Source organism: Dermochelys coriacea, chromosome 20, assembly GCF_009764565.3.
Source record: "Dermochelys coriacea isolate rDerCor1 chromosome 20, rDerCor1.pri.v4, whole genome shotgun sequence".
Lineage (NCBI taxonomy): Eukaryota > Metazoa > Chordata > Testudines > Dermochelyidae > Dermochelys > Dermochelys coriacea.
In genome coordinates this window covers 5,532,633-5,551,335 of record NC_050087.2, presented here as the reverse complement: position 1 = coordinate 5,551,335, position 18,703 = coordinate 5,532,633, and the positions used below count along the sequence as shown (strand labels likewise).

Genomic DNA, 18,703 nt, shown 5'->3' with positions numbered 1-18,703 from the left:
CCCCTATCGAAGGGGTGCGCTCCCAGCTGCCTGGGAGGGGTCAGGGGGAGCTGACTGCCCTCCCCACCCGCTGATGAACAGCTGTCCAGGCGTTGATGGGCGCCCTCGCCTTTAACAAGATGGGGGACGGCCGGGATGCTAACTGATCCCTGCAGCCCCAGCACAAGGCCCAAGGGGGTGGTTGTGTCCCTAGGGGCAGTGTGACCATTTCAAGCAGCCTCTGGTCCTGGACCATCTGCGAGCCTGTCAGCTGTGAAGCTAAGCAGCAGTGGGTGTGTTCAGGAGTGGGGAGGGAGACCTCCACCTGGAATCGGTGGGGTGGTCAGGCCTGATCCCAATGCCCTAGTGTGGTGCTAGGGGGCGCTGTGCTGCAGGGAGAGAGGGGGGCCTTGTAGGGAGTGCTCTTCCTTCAGAGTCAGCCCTGGCTGAGGTTGGGGGTGCTGTGGGCTGCAGGGAGTGGGATGAGGGTCAGTAGCTGCCCTGCTGGGAGGGGGGTCAGAGCACTGTGCTGTGGGTGGGGGCTCAGTATGGGGCAATGTGCTGTGGGGAGCGGGGTGGGGGCCTCAGGAATGTGAGACATGATTATTACTAGCTTCCTTTACCTCCCCCCCACGCCCGGGGCTGCCCAGCCCCACCCATGGTGCTGATGCTGCCCCTCCCCCTCTGTTCTCACCACATGGATCATGAATGTTGCAGTGTTTATGGCATCAGTGGGGCTGGAATGTGGGAAGAAGCCTTGGGGCTGTTGCTGGCTCAAGAGAGGGCTTGGCCCCTCGCCTCCCCCCTGGGCCAGCCTTTCCTTCACCGCCACAGTGTAGATCTCCTCACTGGGGCATGCACGAAAGAGAGTCCAAACAGCCCCCAAATCAAACCCATGGCTCCATCCAGCCAGGTGTCCTGCCCAGAACAGAAGCAATGGCCCGTGTGCCCAGTAGCCCATCTCCTCTGCCCTCACACTATAGCAGGGGTGATGTCTTCCTGACCTCCCAGTCAGGGACCCTTTCACACCCTGAAGGAGGGGGTGGGGGTGGAGGTGGATCTACAGCCTGTGTCATTGTGAACCCAGATGTTGAGCACCACTGAAATGCAGCCACCTCTGAGGTAGAGCTTGGCAGCTGTTTAACAGTGGGGGTGGGGAATCTTAGCCAAAGATAGGCAGCCCTCTGCTCTCGGGTAGTGTGGCCTAGCAGACTGAGCAGTGGACAGGGAACTGGGAAGCCCCAGGTTCTAATCTCGGGTGCTGACTCACTGTGTGGCCTGAGACCAGTCCCATCCCGTGCTTCAGTTTCCCCCATGTGGGCTGAGAGCTGAGAGGGTCAGTCGGTCTCAGGGTGCTGGGGTGACATTGCCCCTATGGGTTTGCATGGCCTGTGCAGAATTGCTTGGGCCTTGTGTGAAAGTCCCCTACGTGGGCTGTATGCAGCTCTGCTGGGATTCTGAGCTGGGAAAGGGCTGTCTAAAGTATGATGCTGAGATGGCTTTGTGTGTATGTGAGATATGGGGTGTATGTATGTGTGTGTGTGTGTGTGAGAGAGAGAGAGAGAGAGAGAGAGATGGTGGTGGTGGGGTGATCTGCCGAAGATGCCTGTGGGTGGCTGATGGAGAGGGAAATTCTTTGCTGTGGATTTGAGGGTCAATGAGGAACCCACTGGAGGGTCTCTTGACACTAGTGGTGGTGTGACTCTGAATGAGTCAGGGCACGAATGAGAAAGACTGACTTGTGATTGTCTGCCTGTTGGTATGCAGCTGTGATTGTGAGCGTGTGCGATCGAGTGACCAATGAGCCAGTGATCGAGTGATGGATGTGTGAAAGGCGCAGTAGGGCTAAGTGTGAGTTGCATCTGAGAGCATGCACCCGCGCCGTGCCTGTGCCATTGTGAATAAACGTGAACATAACTGTGCATCGTTCGTCTGTCCATCCTGGTGGGGAAGGGGAGGAGATGGAGGGAGGCCAGGGACGATCCAGCTGTGTTCCCAGTTTGCTGACAGTGTGTCGGGTTCCTCTTCCCAGACAGTGAATGTGTCACTCCCAGTAACTGGTGCCCTGGTGGGGCATGGCATGCAGGGCTGGATGGTGGAAGGGTCTGGCACCGGGCCATGTGGCCAGCACCGGAAGTAGTCAGTGTGCCACAACAGGAAGTGGAAATGCCAGCCTCACCCTCTGCTAGGAACCCAGATGGTTGCAGCATATGCTGCTTCCTGGAACCACTGTGGCCAGCCAAGGGGGGTGTCACCTGGAGCAGTCCAGGGGGCCTGGGTGGCATAGGGCAGAATGCACGGAGCCCCAGGAACAGGCCTGGCAGGTCTGGCCTGGCTCTGATTGGGCTCTGGGCAGAGATGATGTCATTTGAGTCACACTATTGCACAACACTGCCAGAGTGACTCTGCTTCTCAGAAACATGCATCACTGCAGGGGAAGAGGGCAGGAGGGCTACTATTGCGGGGAGCTCCAGGCTACCCCAGCCCAGCCTCTCCCAGCAAGGGGCACTGCAGGGAGTGGAGCAGGAGGGCTGGCGGGGGTGGGGGGAGCTCCCAGCAGGAGTGCTATTGCTAATGGAACAAGGTTCATGTCTATGCTGTGCAAGTACTAGGTGGGCAGGGTGTCTATAATATCATTAAACACAGGTCATTTTGGGAGGGGGCCTTTCTGTTGCCCACCCTCCCCAACTTGGTGCTGTGGGGGCCTGCTCCTTCCCCTCCCCAGGGGGATCAATGTCTTCTGGAGCTGGGAGGCTGTGGGGATTTCAGACATAATAAGAGAAAAGTTTCCCCTGAGACAGAGGGAGCAACATGGGCACGGGGGCAGAGGATGGGGGGAACAGAGGTTTAGCCCTGGGTCAGCTGGGCACATGGGAGCCAGCCACCAGCAAGATGAGGGATTCCTTTCTGGCATGGGTCAGCTTAATGGGGGGGGGGAGCGCCTCAAGGAAAGAAGAAGGAAAGTGTGAGCGTCTCTGTGCAAAACAAACAGGGCTTTATTCAGACCGGAAGCCTTAGTGGCTGGGTGGGCAGGCGAGGGGCTGGGGGTCTGCATCCTCCCAGCAGCATCCCCTCCCCTCCCTGTGCCCCCTCAGCCAGCTTATGGGGGTAGAGGTGGAAGGTGACGCTGTACCTCCAGGGACATGGTAAAGCCAGGCTGCCACCCTACCTCCTCCGGCTGACTGGGGGGTAGGTGACACCCTGACCCAGAAGGTGTCCTCCCCTCCCCTGGTGTGAGTGACGGGGTGAGCAGGTGACATAGTGACCCAGAAAATGTTGCCCCCTCAGTGCGGGTGACAGGGGAGTGAGTGACAGTGGCTCCCTCAGGTGCGGGTGACGGGGAGAGCAGGTGACACCCTAACGCCAAGGGTGCTGCCTGCTGATGCAATCAGCCCCATTTAACCCACCGGGGTGGCCCCATAGGAGTCCTACACCATAGTCCACAGCTGCCCTCTTTCAGGGGGGCGGACCAGGGAGACTACAACTCCCAGCATGCACCGGTCCCAGTGGCCCGCCGGGGTGAGGGCACTGGAAGCTGGGAGTTCCAGTCAGTCTCTCTGGGGCACCGGGCCACGGGCCAGACTGCATCTCCTTGTGCCGCTGAGTGGCGGCTCTCGGGGGCTCCTGGCCGGTGGGCAGAAGGCTGCAGAGGACCTGGATGCTGGCATCTCGCTAGCCTGCCCCATGCCCCACCCCCACAAAGGCTGGCGCAGGCACATCTGGTTCTCGTGAAACATTAGAAGGCTAATAGTTTTAATTGCCACAGGTTGGGGGGAGGGGGTTCTGGTCCCTGTGCTGCCTGCAGCTGGGGTGGGGTGTGTGTGTGGGGAGGGAGCTTCTCGTAGGCCTCTGCCCTCCCCCCAGCCCAGCTCGGCTCCATCTATCAGAGTCACTAAGGTTGTACTAGGCAGCCCTGGCCCTTCCTGTCGGGCGCTCTGCATGGAGCAGGCAAGAAGCACCCGGGTTGGGGGTCCCAGTTCATTGGCAGCGGTTGGGTGGGGAGTGACTAGCAGAAGGGGATGAGGCTGAGCAGGCTGGGGGTGAGTCGAGGGCTGTCACCTGGCCTTATGCAGGGGCTGTCAGGGTGGGGTGTGAGCAGGTAGGGGGGTGTGGCAGACCTGGGGGCTCCGGAATGGAGCCTGAATGGGAGCGGGAGCTAGAGTCTTCGCTGCCCCAGAAACACAAGCTCGACCCCTCCCCCCAAAAAAACAGACATTACACACGGCTTCACATGCCACACACATGCACCACAAGGGTGTGCACACCATACAGATATTGCACGCAAGCACATGCAACAGACATCCCATGCACGTGCCCATGCCACACATGTGCAGACGTGACACGCTGCACACACGCACTATACTGAGAGGAACATACATGCTTCTGCAGCTCAGATACATGCACAGCACATGGGCACACACGTCACACATGCCTATGCATGCCAGCCCAAGGCAAGCACGTACCAGGGTGACGTAAGTAGAGGGCAATAACACACGTGTTGAAAAGATGTGAGCACACAGGAGAGCCATGGCGACAGCAGCACACCCACATGGACACTGACAGAAGTACAAAGCAGTACGACACGCATGCCACACTGTACCGAGAATGCACATGTAGACACGTGTGCACGGTGCTAACACGATCATATCACACCCACACAAGCATGGACAGATGGACACAAAGGCCTGTAGACATCGCACATGTCTGCATACACCATACAGATGCACAGACATCACTCCAAGATGTCTCCATGTGCCACACTGACATGACATACACACATGCATTGCACTGACAGAAGCCCGTATATGATGAAGCCACATGCAAACATGTGCAGTGACACAAGCATGCACACCCGGGCATCACATTGACTCAAGAACACATGCTCCAACATGAACATGCAGACACATGCACCACACCAACAGGCATGCTGTACCACAAGTGTGCACCGACATGCGTGTGCTGCACTGGCACACGCTCGATGCAACTTGCACATATATGCCACACCAACACGAGTGTGAATACAGTGAATAATGTACCAAAAATCTCCCTGAGCACAAGTTAGGATGATTAAACCAAAATGCTTCCCGCTCACTCCTTTCCTGCTGATGTTGAAGCCTCTGGCACAACAGTGACTCGTGCAATCGCACGCCCCAGCGTGCCCCATGACACTCACAAGTAAGTAATGTGAACGACAAAAACCCACCAGCCCACACAGCTGTGGGGCAAAATTCACTAGATTCCCTGCAAAGAATTGGCTCCGTTCCATTCCTATCAACCCCCACCGGGGTGAGCTGGGAGGGGCCCATCCCAGTCCAGGGGCTCCTTCCAGCCCCCTGCCCCCCCCCGATGTTAGCTGGCACAGGACCCCTCGATGTGGGGCTGCTTCGAGAGTTTGAGCGGGTGAGTTCTACGCCCAGGGAGTGAGGGAATGTCTGCAAGGCTTAATAGAGTCTGTGTGAGTCTGGGAGAGGAGCGGGAGCCCGTGCCTCCACGCTCAGGCCTTCCACAGAGCCGGGGTTTGTGCCGAGCGGCTTCTGGTTTTAATTACCGGGCAGGCGGGTCAGGCTAATTGGGACCTTTTGGATTTCAGCAAATGCATTTGAAAGGGAAGGAGGAAAGAAAAACCCTTTCGAGCCCTGCAGCACGTCAGCCGCAACGTGGCATGCCCCACCCAGGGGTCCGCCGTGGCACGGGTCAGTGTGTGTGTACCTATAGCTGACCCTTACGCGCACACACACACACACACACACAACCTCTTTCCAGCCGCAATGTGTACGTCACTTTATACATCATTTGCCAGTTCAGGGTGCATTGAGAATTTAAGGCGGGGGGGGGGGAAGGGAATACTGCCCCTCCATTCAGACTTGCCCTGCTCCAACTGGACTTGTGAGTGCTCTGCCATGGGTGATCTGATGTGGGGAGTACAGGGGGTTTCCCCCAGGAGATCTGAGGGGAGGGGAATTGATGCTCTGATGGGGACAGTTTTGGAGGGGATGCCTGATCCCAAATCTCCCAGGAGTTTCTGCTCTAGGAGATCCTCAGGGTGTGTAAAGCAGATCTGCCCCCTTTGGCCCCCTGCACACACACATGCTCACCCCCTGGCAGGAGGCACTGGGTTCTGGCCCCTGCTCCTGGCTCAGTGACCAGCTCCCAGGGCGGGTCTGTCTCTCGCTCTCGCTGACGGTTTATTTTTTCCAGGCAATTATAAATTGCTGAAGCTGCCTGTGGAGCCACGTGGCTGCCCCTCCAGAGGCTCAGGACCGCGGCCCCCCACAACCGCTGTGAATCCCCCTTTTCCCTCTTTGCAGGAGGCAGCAGGGGCATTAGGGCCCAGTCATTTCATGTTGAAACCCCCACAGCCCTGACTAGGTCTTGGCTGAAAACCGTGTTTCAAACCAGCTCCACCAACATAGCCCCCCCTCCCCACCCGGGGACCCGGGGCCTCAAGCTACGAAACTGGAGCTAAAACCCCAGCTCCAGACGCCCCGTTGCAGAGAACCCCTGAGCCCCGTATCCCGAACTGGCCCTTCCACACGGGAGACGTGGCTGAGGCAGGGGCGTGCGGGGTGGGAAGGTCGCCCCTGTCCTGGGTCGGGGGGGGGCAACAGTGGCAGAGGCCTGGGGGGGCGGGGTGGGGGGGCTCAGTAGGAGCAGGCGGGAGCCCGCTGTGTCCTGGCGGCGCCTCATCGGATCTGTGCCGCGCTGCAGGCAGGGAAGGGAAGGGTTGACATGGAGCTGGGTCAGTTGAAGGTTACTGTACCCAAAGGGGGTTCTCCGAGAGTTCAAGCAAAGCTCGCTGCTCTGCCTCTGTGCTGGAAGGAAAGGGAGGGGAGCTGCCAGGGGGGGGGCAGGCTGGCCCAGCCAGCCAGCGAGCGAGCGGGGAGCCAGGCTGGCCCAGCCAGCGAAGGGGGAAGCTGGTGAGGGGGGGAAGGCAGCCCAGCCAGGGAGGGGGAAGACTGGGGGAGGGGCCAGCCCAGCCATGGAGAGGGGGCTCTGGAGAGGGCAGCCCAGCCAGTGATGGTGGGGAGGCCAGCCCAGCCAGGGAGGGGGAAGACTGGGGGAGAGGCCAGTCCAGCCAGGGAGGGGGAAGACGGAGGGGGGAGAAGCAGGCCTAGCCAGTGAGCGGGCGGGGGGGGGGACACAGCCCGGCTAGTGGGGAGGAGGCAGGAGGGGTTCAGGCCAGCCAGTGGAGAGGGGGCTGGGGGAGCAGGCCAGCCTAGCCAGTGTGAGGGGAGATGTGGGGAGGGCAGCCCAGCCAGTGAGGGGGCAGGCCAGGGGAGGAGGCCAGCCCAGGCATTGCGGGGGAGGCTGAGGGGGGGGGAGCCAGCTCAGCCAGTGGGGGGGGGAGGCTGAGGAGGGAGGCCAGCCCAGCCAGGGAGGGGGAAGGCCGGGGGAGGAGGCCAGCCCAGCTAGTGGAGAGAGAAGCCTGGGGGGACCCGGGGTGGTCCAGGGAGTAGAGTAGGGAAGGCTGGTGAGAGCCAGGTTAGAGTGGAATAGGAGGAGCCAGGTCAGCCCAGCCAGTGGATAGGGGCGGTGTGGGGGGGAGGCCGGGACAGCCCGGGTAACAGAGGGGAGAGGCTGCTCTAGGGGGAGGCTGGGCCAGCTCAGGCAGCAGAGGTGGGAGGCTGGGCCCAGCCAGCCTGCACAGCACATAGCAGAGGGGGTAGGGGGGGAGACCAGCCCAGCCCAGCCCAGCCCAGGCAGCGGGGGGGAAGGGAAGGCAGGGAGGCCAGGCCAGGCCAGGCCAGGTGGGAGGGGGAAGGGAAGGCAGAGAGGGGGGAGGCCAGGCCAGGCAGCAGGGGGGGAAGGGGAGGCGGGAGGCCAGGCCAGGCAGCAGGGGGGGAAGGGAAGGCAGGGAGGGGGGGAGTCCAGGCCAGGCAGCAGGGGGAGGGGCTGGAAGGGGAGGATGGCTCCACTCGGCTTGGCCTTGCTTAGGCTGTGGAGAGGGTAGGCTAGGCCGGTGGGGGAGGGAAGGCCCAGGGAGGAGGATGGGGGGAAGGGAAGACCAGGGAGGGGGGAGGCCAGGCCAGCCCAGGCAACAGAGGCGGGCGTGGGGGGCGGGGGGAGCTGGGTGAAGGCGGATCTTATTTTTACTGAGAGGCATCTGAGATTGAAAGGAAATGGAGACTTTCAAGCCACAGGAATGTATCACTGCGCCCTACCCAAGGGTGGGGGTGGGGGTGAGATGGGGTTGTGCAGGCAGCTTGTGGGGGGGGGCAGGTTGGCACAAGGGGACGTGTAAATACATCCCTGGTGTCAAGGCTTTGCCACCCACAGCCCCTGTTGCCCACAAGCAGTGGAGCTGATGTGTATGGAAATAAAACCACTGCCTGTGGGTGGGTGAGTGTCCGGGTGTATGTGAGACTGTGTGAGCATGACAGTGTGAGCAAGACTGTGAGACTTCGTGTGACACTGTGAGAGTGTGCAGCTGTGTGCGTGACAGTGTGAGAGAGATGGTGTGCACATGTGAGACTGTGTGTGCATGGTCCTGAGGCTGTCTGTGTGAGATTGTGAGACAGCGTGACACTGTGTGAGACTGCACATCTGAGACTGTGTGACACTGAGACTGCGTGTCACACTGTGACACTGTGTGTGAGCATGAACCTGTGTGTGACACTGAGACACTGCACATGTGAGACTGCGAGACTGTGTGTGCATATGACACAGAGACTGTGTGCATATGAGGCTGTGTGCACGTGTGACACTGACACCGAAACTGCATATGACAAACTGAGGCTGCGTGTGACACTGACACTGTGTATGAGACTGTGTGTGCATGTGACACTGCGAAACACTTTGTGTGTCAGACTGAGTGTGTAACTGTGTGTGTGAGACTGACTGTATGTGTGCTCTTAAGACCTTGTGTGCGAGGCTGGAACTAGGTGAGAGACTGTGTGGCTGTGTCCCTATGGTGTGCATGTGTGACATTTTGTGTGTGAGACCTTCTCTGCGTGGAACGGCAAGAATGTGTGACTGTGTATGTGTAAAAAGAAAAGGAGTACTTGTGGCACCTTAGAGACTAACAAATTTATTAGAGCATAAGCTTTCGTGAGCTACAGCTCACTTCATCGGATGCATTGTGTGTGAGAAAGACTGTGTGTGGGGGGGGGCTGGGGGCAGCTTGTGCACGTGTGTGTTTCCGAAAGCCCGTGTGTGTGTGTGTGTAGGTGTGCCCTCCTCTTGATAGCCACGCCCACTCTGTCCCAAGCCCCACCCCCAGCCAAAGGCGTTTGCTTTTCCAATAGGTACCCAGCACTAGCCGGTGGGACTCACCCCAGGCGCGTCCCGCGCAGCACCACCAGCCAGTGCCGGGCTTTTTTGGGGAGGTCCCAGTTGACCCGGCGGCTCCCCCCCACACCAACAAATCCGCCCCCCCGCCGAAGTGTGGCTCTCGCCCCCTGTGGTGTTGTGGGGGAGGGGGCGCAGCAGGGATTCCCTCCCCCCACCCAACCCCCAAATCACCCCCCTCCCCGCCGCGATGTACGACTGCATGGAGGCGTTCGCCGTAGCTCCGCGGCAGCTCTTCGATGTCACCAACCAAGGCTCCTGCATGCTGCGCAAGGCGAGCATCAGCCCCTGCTTCGGGGCGCTGGATCCCTTCGGCTGGCCCCAGCCGGCCAGCCTGCAATGTAGGTGGACCCCGCTTCCTCCCTGGGGAAGGGAGGGGTTGGTGGGGTGGGCCGCGGCGTGACTGATGTGGTGCCGTGGGTGGGTCGCCACGCGTGGGGCTGGGCCGTGGCTGGGGGTTGCCGTGGGGAGGGGTGCACGCCCGTGGCTGAGCGCTTCGGGGCGCCAGTGTGGCGGGGCGTGTGCCGGCCCGGCCTGGGGCATGGGGCGCGGGGTTTATACATGTGCGCGTGGGGGGGGGGTTGTTACGCGAGTGGGCGGGGGGGGGGGAAGTAGAGAACCCACTTCGCTCCCGCGGTCGAGCCCCGGCTCTTCGCTTCGCTCGTTTCCTGCTTTAGAACTTTACGTGGTGGGGGGAAGTTTGGTGAGAAGTGTTGTTGGAGAGGGGTTGGGGGGGGCGTGGGTTTCCTCCTCCCCCCCGTCATCCTCCATCCATGGCCTCTCTCCGCTTTACCCTGCTGATGGGGTGGGGTGCAGTGGGGGAGACAACATGGCTCGGTTCCAGGGGCCCCGGGGTCCCCTATCTTGTTTGGCTGGGGTGGGGGGGGGGCGCGTGTCCCTTTCCAGTCCCCCTTTGTCTTCAGCGCGTTAATGAAAAGCCCCGGAGGGCAGGAAAATGAGGACCAGATGAGGGTGCGCTTTGAAGCCAATCCCAGGGGACCTCGAGCAGGGCGTGGGGGTGTGTGTATGGGGGGGCGGGGAGCTCAGGAAGGTGCGGAGGGGGGCGGGGAGCAGGGCTAGAGGGGTCATTTCTTCCATCCTTACTAGCCAGAGCCAGGGAATTTTTTGTTTCTTTCTTTTAAATATGGAAATTTGGCGGCGATCCACCGAGCCGTGCAAACAGGATGAGGGATTGGAGAAGTGCTGGGAGAGGAGCCCTGTGGCCGGAGGTGTAGGGGGCACAGCATTGCATCTAGCACCCCACCTGTAACCCCCTTGGCAGGGCCAGGAGCAGGGAAGGGGTGTGGAACTAGTAAATGGAGCGGGGTGGGGGGGGGAAGAAATCTTCCATCCCCAGGACCCCGGGCTGCTCTCAGCCCACAGGCTCCCTTTGAGTGGCCGCCAAATCTCTCCGCCTTTGGCAGCCACCACTACTGTTTACAAGTTGAAGAACAGGCTGTTTTCAGCAGCCGGTTGTAGGGCAGGGCGAGTGCCCCGTCTGCAGCCCCAGGCACTTAGCGGGGCAGAGATGGGCATAGGGATGTTGTGGGGCACCCTCCCCCAAGTAAATCTGACCATTTCTCTGTTCCATCTCAGCCCCCCCACCCCTTTCCAATGGTTTCATTTCAGAGCCAGCCCCACCCCGCTCTGCCAAGCTTTTTCCTGCCAAGGCTGCCCCTGTCTCACTAACTCCCCGCTCCAAAATGTGGCACATAACCCTTCCTTAGCACCCTGGGCCAGGGAAGCAGGTCAAGGCCTGGCTGAATCCCTAAGATGCCACCTCCGCAAAGTTCCCACCCAGATGGGTTTTCTTAGACTAGGAATCCATTGCAAAGCCAGGACCTGTCTGGCATTCAGAGCCAGGTGGTAAAGACACCCCAAAACACTGCGGGGGAGGGGGGATTTGGGCCCCCATTTATGTGTGCCTGGGGGGAGGAGGGTGACTGCTTTTCCTTTCTCTCCTTCATTTGCTCCCAGCTCCTAGCCTGACTCGCTCCTCTCTTCAGCCTCAGTTTTCCACACGGTACCCATCCCCCTGGAGTTTTTAGCTTGGGCAGGGCCCCACCTCTCCCAGGTGTAGTGGGGATGCTGATTAACCTGCTCCCAGCTTGGGGTCTTCTCCCCACTCTATGGCAGGAGGGTGGGAAATGACCCAGCAGTCCCTGCTCCCAGGAGCCATGCTGGATGACAGCAGGACAGCTGCATGCAGATGTGCCTGAATGGTTCTGTCCTGACCTGGTGCAGGGTGCCCCAGAGAACAACCAGGGCTGAGTGCTCTCCCAGTGCCCTCCCAGCCGGGAGAGCCAGTTCTCTTGTTGTTACCTCAGCCATCTGCTTTCACCACGGTGGGAATCAGGGATTGGGGTCCGGTGGAACATGCACGTTCCTGTGGCTGTTTAGAATAGTAGCAACTAGATGCCTCTGCTGAAATCAGGGTCCCCTATGTGCCGGGTGCTGCAGCAGAGCCAGTCCCTGCCCCAAAGAGCTCATAGACATCTGCACAGACGAAAGGAAACTGAGGCGAAGGGACTTGCCCCGGGTCACTGGCAGAGCTGGAAATAGAATCCAGGACTCCCCATCCTGGGTGTGATGAGTTGCTCCTTGGCACTGGCTGCGTGTGACACCTAAAATGTTCTCCTCATTTGCCTGGAATGAGTGCCCCCCCTTGTGTTAACACCCCTCCCTCTACCCCAGTGACCTCTCTGCCCCTGAGTTCCGGCTGGTAACCCAATGTCAGAATCCCCCCTCTCCTTGCCCCAGCCCCAGCCGACCCCCAGGTAGTTCGGAGAAGCAGCACCTGGACTGTGGGTTGGGCTGGACTGGCCCACCCAACCGAACTGCTCTTTGCTCGCCCCTCCCCTTCCTGAGTGAGGACACACCTCTGTCTGTCCTCATCTCTGGGCTGGCAACTCCTCTGGCTCAGGGCCTAGCTGCTAATCTCCCCCAGTGGAGACAGGCCAACTGGGTTGTCCCCACCCTGGGGGTGGGCTCCTCTGCTGTCATCCCCACCTGGGAAGGAGGGGCTTGGGGCCCTGCCAGACCAGAATTCCCGCTCTGCTTGGCTGCCAGTCACCCCACATAGCAGGGTGGAATCAGGCTGGGTAGAGGGGTGGCCCCTGCTCTGTGCACACTGGGGGAGCTGGGGCCACCCTCACCCCTCAGGCAGCAGGGTACACAAGGCTCATGGGTGCAGGTCTTACATCAGCGTAGCCCCACTGAGATGAGTGGCCAGGGCCCCTATCCAGACCCTAGGTGGAAGAGTCCTATTTCGATTTCCTGCCATCCAGCCCCTATCCCCACCCCCACCTTGGCAGCAATCTTCCTGAGGGCAACTTATGGGGTAGTTCTCTTCAACCCCCCTGTTCTGCTGACCCAGATGTCCTGGAAACCACAGTGAGCGAGGTCACCAGGATGGCCCAGGAGCAGCTGTTGTCAAAGGGAGCAGGAGGGAATTTGGGACTGGGCTGGCAAAAGCAGTGGTTACTTAGCTTCCCAGCCTAGTAGCTTGTGGCACCTCCCGGGCAGGGAAGAGCTGCTGTAGTGATTGATCAGTGATGTGGATGTGGGTGAATGTGTGTCTCCTAGACAGCAGAGGAGCGTGCACTTGTGTGTGTGTTGGTTTGCATGGGTGTGTCTGGGCATGGGGTGGAGGTGCGGTTCTGGGTGAGCCGTCAGTCCTGCCCCGGGCTCGGTTGTGTGTCTTTGCTTGAGGCTGCAGGCATGTGTGGGTGTTTGGCTGTGGTGTGTGTCTGAGCATGCGGGGGGGGGGGGGGGGGAGGGCCGTGTGTGGATTACTCCCTTTGTAAAGTGTCAGGAATGCAGTTACTGAGACAAATGGCTTATATAGTGACCCAGCTGCAAACATTTTACGGCCGGTTATAAATGGCTTGTTTGAAGCTGTGCGAGGCGAGGGCAGGAATTTCCTCAATTTCAGCAATTTAGGCTTTAAAAAACAAAAAACAAAAAAAAAAACCCAACCTCCACCAAACTTCCTGCCCCAGGTCAGGCAGCGGGAGAATTGGGAGTAGGAACCTTGGCTGGGCCCAGCAAGAGCAAGTGGGCTGGGCCATCAGCACCAGGCTTGCGGGAGAGCTGACCCCATGACAGCTCCCTCGGGAGGCTGCCCAGTGATCTTGTATTAAAGGGTTCAATAGGGCCGTGGATTGCCGCTGATCCTGGCATGGTCCTGGCAGATACCAGTCAAGAGCTTTGCAGCCTCCTGTGAGCATGGGGTGTCTTGGCTGCCAGGTAGAGCTGTGGGGCCACAAATGAGCCCAGATAAGATAAGTGGTCCCCAGTGGTGTGTGCCCCTAAATGTTCCCTTGCTGGAGGGCGAGACCGCCCCTGCCCTTCTACCTGCCATGCCTCTAGCTAGTCCAGGAGTGGGATAGGCAGCCACCCTGTGCTGGCATCGCTGGTGTGCATCCAGAAGCTAGCAAAAGGCACGAGCCGCAAGGTGGGTTGGTGTCCTGTGGAAGATGAGCTTTGCAGGGGAAGTCACAGCCCAGAGCCACACACGCAAGGCCCCTGGCTACCAACACCATCATAGCGGCTGGCATTAAGCAGCCCCGCTGGCGGGCAGAGAGGCCAAGGCCTGAACAGGCTGGCCTGGGGCAGCCCAAATTCCCATCTGACCCTCCGGGACAGCCCCCAAAGGATGGCCCCTAACAACTGAGAACTGAATGCCCCACACCTCAGGAGCCATGGGGTGGAGTGGGCCATGACCCCTTCCAGTGTGCTCCTCCAAGCCTCTGAGGGTATTTGGCTCTTTGGAGACTCAAGGGGTGAGGATGCTGAGGCTAGTGCCCATTGGTGCAAGGGGTGAGAGATGCAAGGCAGGTGCCGCGCAAGCAGGGTGGCTGGAAAAGCCATGGGCGGCGGGGGCTGCTTAGTAGTGGGGGGATCCTATGGGGTGAGTCACTGGCTGCTCCTCCTAGAGGGTTCAGAGCTGTGGAGGGTGGTGCTGGGATGGGAAAGCAGCGCAGGGCTGAAGGAGGAGGGGATGCCAGGCAGCTGAGCCGGGTTGCAGCATGGGGGGAAGGGTAGCTGCAGGCCTGAGCTGGGGTGCAGCAAAGGGGGAGCAGAGATAGGGCAGGGCTGAGCTGGGCACAGCACCTGTAGTCCTGCCCCCTCCAGCCCACGCTGCCCAGCTGGGGCCTGCGTCAACTGCAGAGCTCAGCCCCAGTTAGCTCGGCAGCTGCCCCTTCTGTGCTGAACGTTTCCTGCCGGTGACTTGGCTCTTTTGCTTATACCCTCCTGCTGGTGCCCGCTCTGACGCGGGCATGTGGCGGCGGGCAGGATGCAATTGGCTAGCGAGGGACCCTGCCCTGGGGTGACGCCATCTCCTGGCCCCTCTCTGATTGGCTATTGGGCGGGTGGTGGAGGGGCACCTGCTGCACGGAGAGGAAATGACCCAGCATTATAGGAACAGGCTGGCAGCGGGGCCATGGCAGCGGCGGGGGGGAGGAAGGGGAGCACCGTACGTCAGGTGCCCACGTGGCTTTGGCAGAGAGACGATTGCAAGCCTGAGCTGGTGCCTGGGGAAGGAGATTGAGTCACGGGAGCCCGTCGACGCCTCCCCGGGCAGCCCCGTGTAAAACAGCCTGGGGCTGCAGCAGCTGTGGCTGCCTCTGAGTGCTAAGCCCTAGGATGCGCGGGGCCTGGGCCCTTCCTGGCTCCCGGCGCTGGGTCTGCAGGTGGGGCTGTCAGATTGCCAGGGAATGGGGTGACAGGCTCCACAGATCTGTCCCTCCGTCTGCGTGTCCCTCCATTCCACACGCATCCCCAGGGGAGTGGAGCGCCCAGCATTCTCCCTCTGGGGTTGAGGATTTAGGGGCGCAGGTGGGATGGTTCAATCCACCCCTTCCCCAAAGTAACACCCCCACCCCAGGGCTCCTGGGAGGGTTGGCGTGTTGTATACAGAAGCTATTAGGAAGGGATTAAGTTAGGGTTGTAATGTGATTCTCTCCAGGAAATGACAGGCCCGATAGCTGGTGGCCTCAGCGGGCCAGGAGCCTGTCCCAGCCTCTTGTAAAGTTACCAGCAGGCTCCAGATCTGATAAGAAGCCAGGAGCTGGGCCCCTTTTTCTCTCTCACCCAATGGATGGGGAGGAAGCGCTGGGATGGGGGAGGGGGAGGGGCAGGGGCAGGAGGGGAGGAAAGCTGATGGGGGGGCAGGGGGAGAGAAATGTTGCATTCAGCCCTGGGGCCGAAGGGATGGACATGCAATGAGGGGAGCGAGAGGGAGCTGGATGTGTGGGGTAGGTGGAGGCGGGTGAACGCCAAGGGGCAGAGGGATGCGTTACAGAGGGTGGAATTAGGAAAAGTGGAAAAACATAGTGGCAGGAGAACCGATCCAGCCAGAGAGGGACTTCCCCCCAGGGGAAAGGCTGGGAGCCCCATTGCACTGGGGCCAGGAGCTGGATCTGACAGGCACGTCGTCTCTCCAGGGGAAGGGCCAGGAGCCCAGGCGCTTTAGGTTAAAGCGATGTAGTAGGGACCCATCCTGCCCTGGCTGGGACAGCTGCATTAGACACGACCAAGGGGCTCTTCTCCGCTCCTAGATCCCAAAGTCCTTGCTCCACGCTAAGGGGAAACGAAGCCCCTGGCAGTGCTAGGTCAGGTACAGATACAGACCTTGGGTTTTGGCCGCCTGCTCTCTAGGAGGAGAGTACAGCAGGAGTGATGGGGAGTCGGGACACTAGGATTCTATTCCCAGCTCTGCCACTGATCGTGGTCAAGTCTCTGTGCCTCAGTTTCCCCCGCCACCCTCTGTCTAGACTGTCAATTCTTTGGGGGCAGGGGCCAGCTCTCACTCTGTAGGGTGAGGAGGTGCAATTGAGAGAGTGCTGTCTGGGTGCCCATGCCATCGCTGAGTCCCTTGCAGTGCCACGGGGAGGGACCAGAAAGGGCCCCAGAGCTGAGCCTGTGTGTGGGGAGAGGGGTTGAAATATAATGGAGTGTATGGGACAGGATTGCCCCCCTCCATGTAATGGGAGCTGGTGGGGTGCAGGGGACCCCTCGGCCACCCACACTGTTGCTTGGGCCAAATCCAGGGCTGGCACTTTGATCATCCAGAGCAGCAGAATAAACAGCTTATAAACTCTTCCACAAAGGAGGTCAGTGTATTATCCCCATTGTATAGCTATGGAAACCGAGGCACAGGGAAGTGACTTACTCAAGAAGGTCATATAGCAGAGCTGGGACTAGAACCCAGGTCTAGCCTGAGTCCCAGCCTAAGGCCATAGCCATTAGGCCACGCTTCCTCTTTGCTTTACCCTCTTGGCTTTGCCCAACCTAAGCCTTTGCCTGAATCTGATTTTGTATCTGACAATGAGGCTGGTTGGCAGAGCCCCGAGCTCCATCAGAACTACCATGAACACTCCCCTGACCTTTCCCCTCCTAGCTCAGCGAGCGCAGACATTGGGAGGGAGGGCTCCTGGGTTCCCTCCCCAGCTCTGGGAGGAGTGATATCTAGTGGATAGAGCAGGGGAAGGGAGTCAGGCCTCCTGGATTCTGTTCTCAGTTTTGGGTGCTGGGTGACCTTTGGGATTACAGTTGAGCACTGGGAATCAGGACTCCTGGATTCTCTTCCCGCTGCTCCAGGAATTAGCTGTGTGATCTTAAGCCAGTCAGTTCCCTGCGCTGTGCCTCAGTTTCCTCGTGTACCAAAGCCCTGCTTTGCCTCCCGGAAGCTTAATTAACAATTGTCTGTGGAGCACTTTCAAAGGGCAAAGGATCAGTGTTATTAATCACTCTGGCAGGTTGCTGCTCGCTGCACCTGCTGGCATGCGGCAGCCACCTGATGGGAATGCAAAGCCCTGCTCCACGCTTTGACTCCCTGACGTTGCCTGGCCCTGCTTTAACCACCACCACCGTGTTTGAACAGCAACCAGTCCTTTTATCCAGCTGCTGCAGACCCAGGAACGATCCCGGGGGTGGGATGAGAGCATCTTCCATCCTTTACCAGAGCGGTTCGGATTGAAAACACCGAGACAGATGCCCCAGTGGCAGCCAGCTCCGTGGCCCACATGCAGTTACACGCCACCGGGTGTAGGCAACGTCTCGGGGAGACCATGGGGAGCCATGGAGCAGCCCAGGGCCAGCTCTGACCGGAAAACTTTGCTGGTGCCGCAGTGTTGGAGAGGGGGTGATTTTTAATGGCATTTCTATGCCAGCCAAAGCCCCAGTGTAGACGTGACCTGGTGAAGACCTAGCCCAGGCTGGGAGCTAGCAAGCCAGAGGCCTGGTCTATGCTTGAACATTTGGTTGACCTAGCTAGCTACATCGCTCAGGACTGTGAAGAATTTCATGGCCTAAGTGCTGTAGTTCAATCAACCTAACAATGTAGGAAGTGTCTACATCATGGTGCTTAAGTGGCCCATCTGCATGGCGTAGCTTTGTGGCTGTAGCAGCTGCCATGTAGACAGATCCAGAGACAACTCCAGGGATCTATCTATGTCCAGCCGCCTTAGTACAAAATCCTCTTTACACTCCTCACAGCAGAGACCCATCTAGGACTGATGCCCTAAAAGGTATCCAGGATCCAGGCAGATGCCCCCAGAATGGAGCACGAGTCACAGTGCATCCGATGACGTGAGCTGTAGCACACGAAAGCTTATGCTCAAATAAATTTGTTAGTCTCTAAGGTGCCACACGTACTCCTTTTCTTTTAGCGAATACAGACTAACACGGTTGCTACTCTGAAACCTGTCATTGTGGTCCCCATTACACCTCACTGGGCTGGGTCATTCATAAGCACATAAGAACAGCCATACTGGGTCAGAGCAATGGTCCATCTAGCCCAGTATCCACAGTGGCCAGAGCCAGATGCTTCAGAGGGACTGAACAGCACAGGACATTATCAGGTGATCCATCCGTTGTCCAGTCCCAGCATCTGGCAAACAGAGATTTAGGGACACCCTGATCAAGGGATTTTGAGCCTCACCAACTTGGCTAATAGCCATTGATGGACCAGTCCTCCATTCACATAGCTAATTCTTTTTTGAACCCAGTTATACTTTTGGCCTTCACAACATCCCCTGGCAATGAGTTCCACAGGTTAACTGTGCACTATGTCAGGTTTCAGAGTAGCAGCCATGTTAGTCTGTATTCGCAAAAAGAAAAGGAATACTTGTGGCACCTTAGAGACTAACAAATTTATTTGAACATAAGCTTTCATGAGTTACATGCATCCGACGAAGTGAGCTGTAGCTCACGAAAGCTTATGCTCAAATAAATTTGTTAGTCTCTAAGGTGCCACAAGTACTCCTTTTCTTTTTGTGCATTATGGGAAGAAGTTCTTCCTTATGTTTTTCTGCAACCTGCTGCCTATTAATTTTATTGGCTGATCCCTGTTTTTTGTGTTATGTGGAGGGGTAAATACCACTTCCTTATTCACTTTCTCCACACCGGTCATGATTTTATAGCCCATTAT

At 58.8% G+C, this 18,703-nt stretch overlaps 1 protein-coding gene across 3 annotated transcripts in view; it reads left to right on the top strand.

Annotated features, from left to right (window-relative positions):
• Window positions 1-18,703, top strand: part of RARG (retinoic acid receptor gamma) — a 63,508-nt gene that overhangs the window by 24,861 nt on the left and 19,944 nt on the right. The window contains exon 1 of one of the 3 annotated variants that reach the window (XM_038379116.2): window positions 9,203-9,608. The exons of the other annotated variants lie outside the window; for them this stretch is intronic. Within the exon in view, the coding sequence (XP_038235044.1) occupies window positions 9,458-9,608 (151 nt within the window). The 5' untranslated portion in view covers window positions 9,203-9,457. Of the gene's footprint in view, window positions 1-9,202; window positions 9,609-18,703 lie in introns of those variants that run through there. 3 annotated transcript variants of the gene reach the window in all.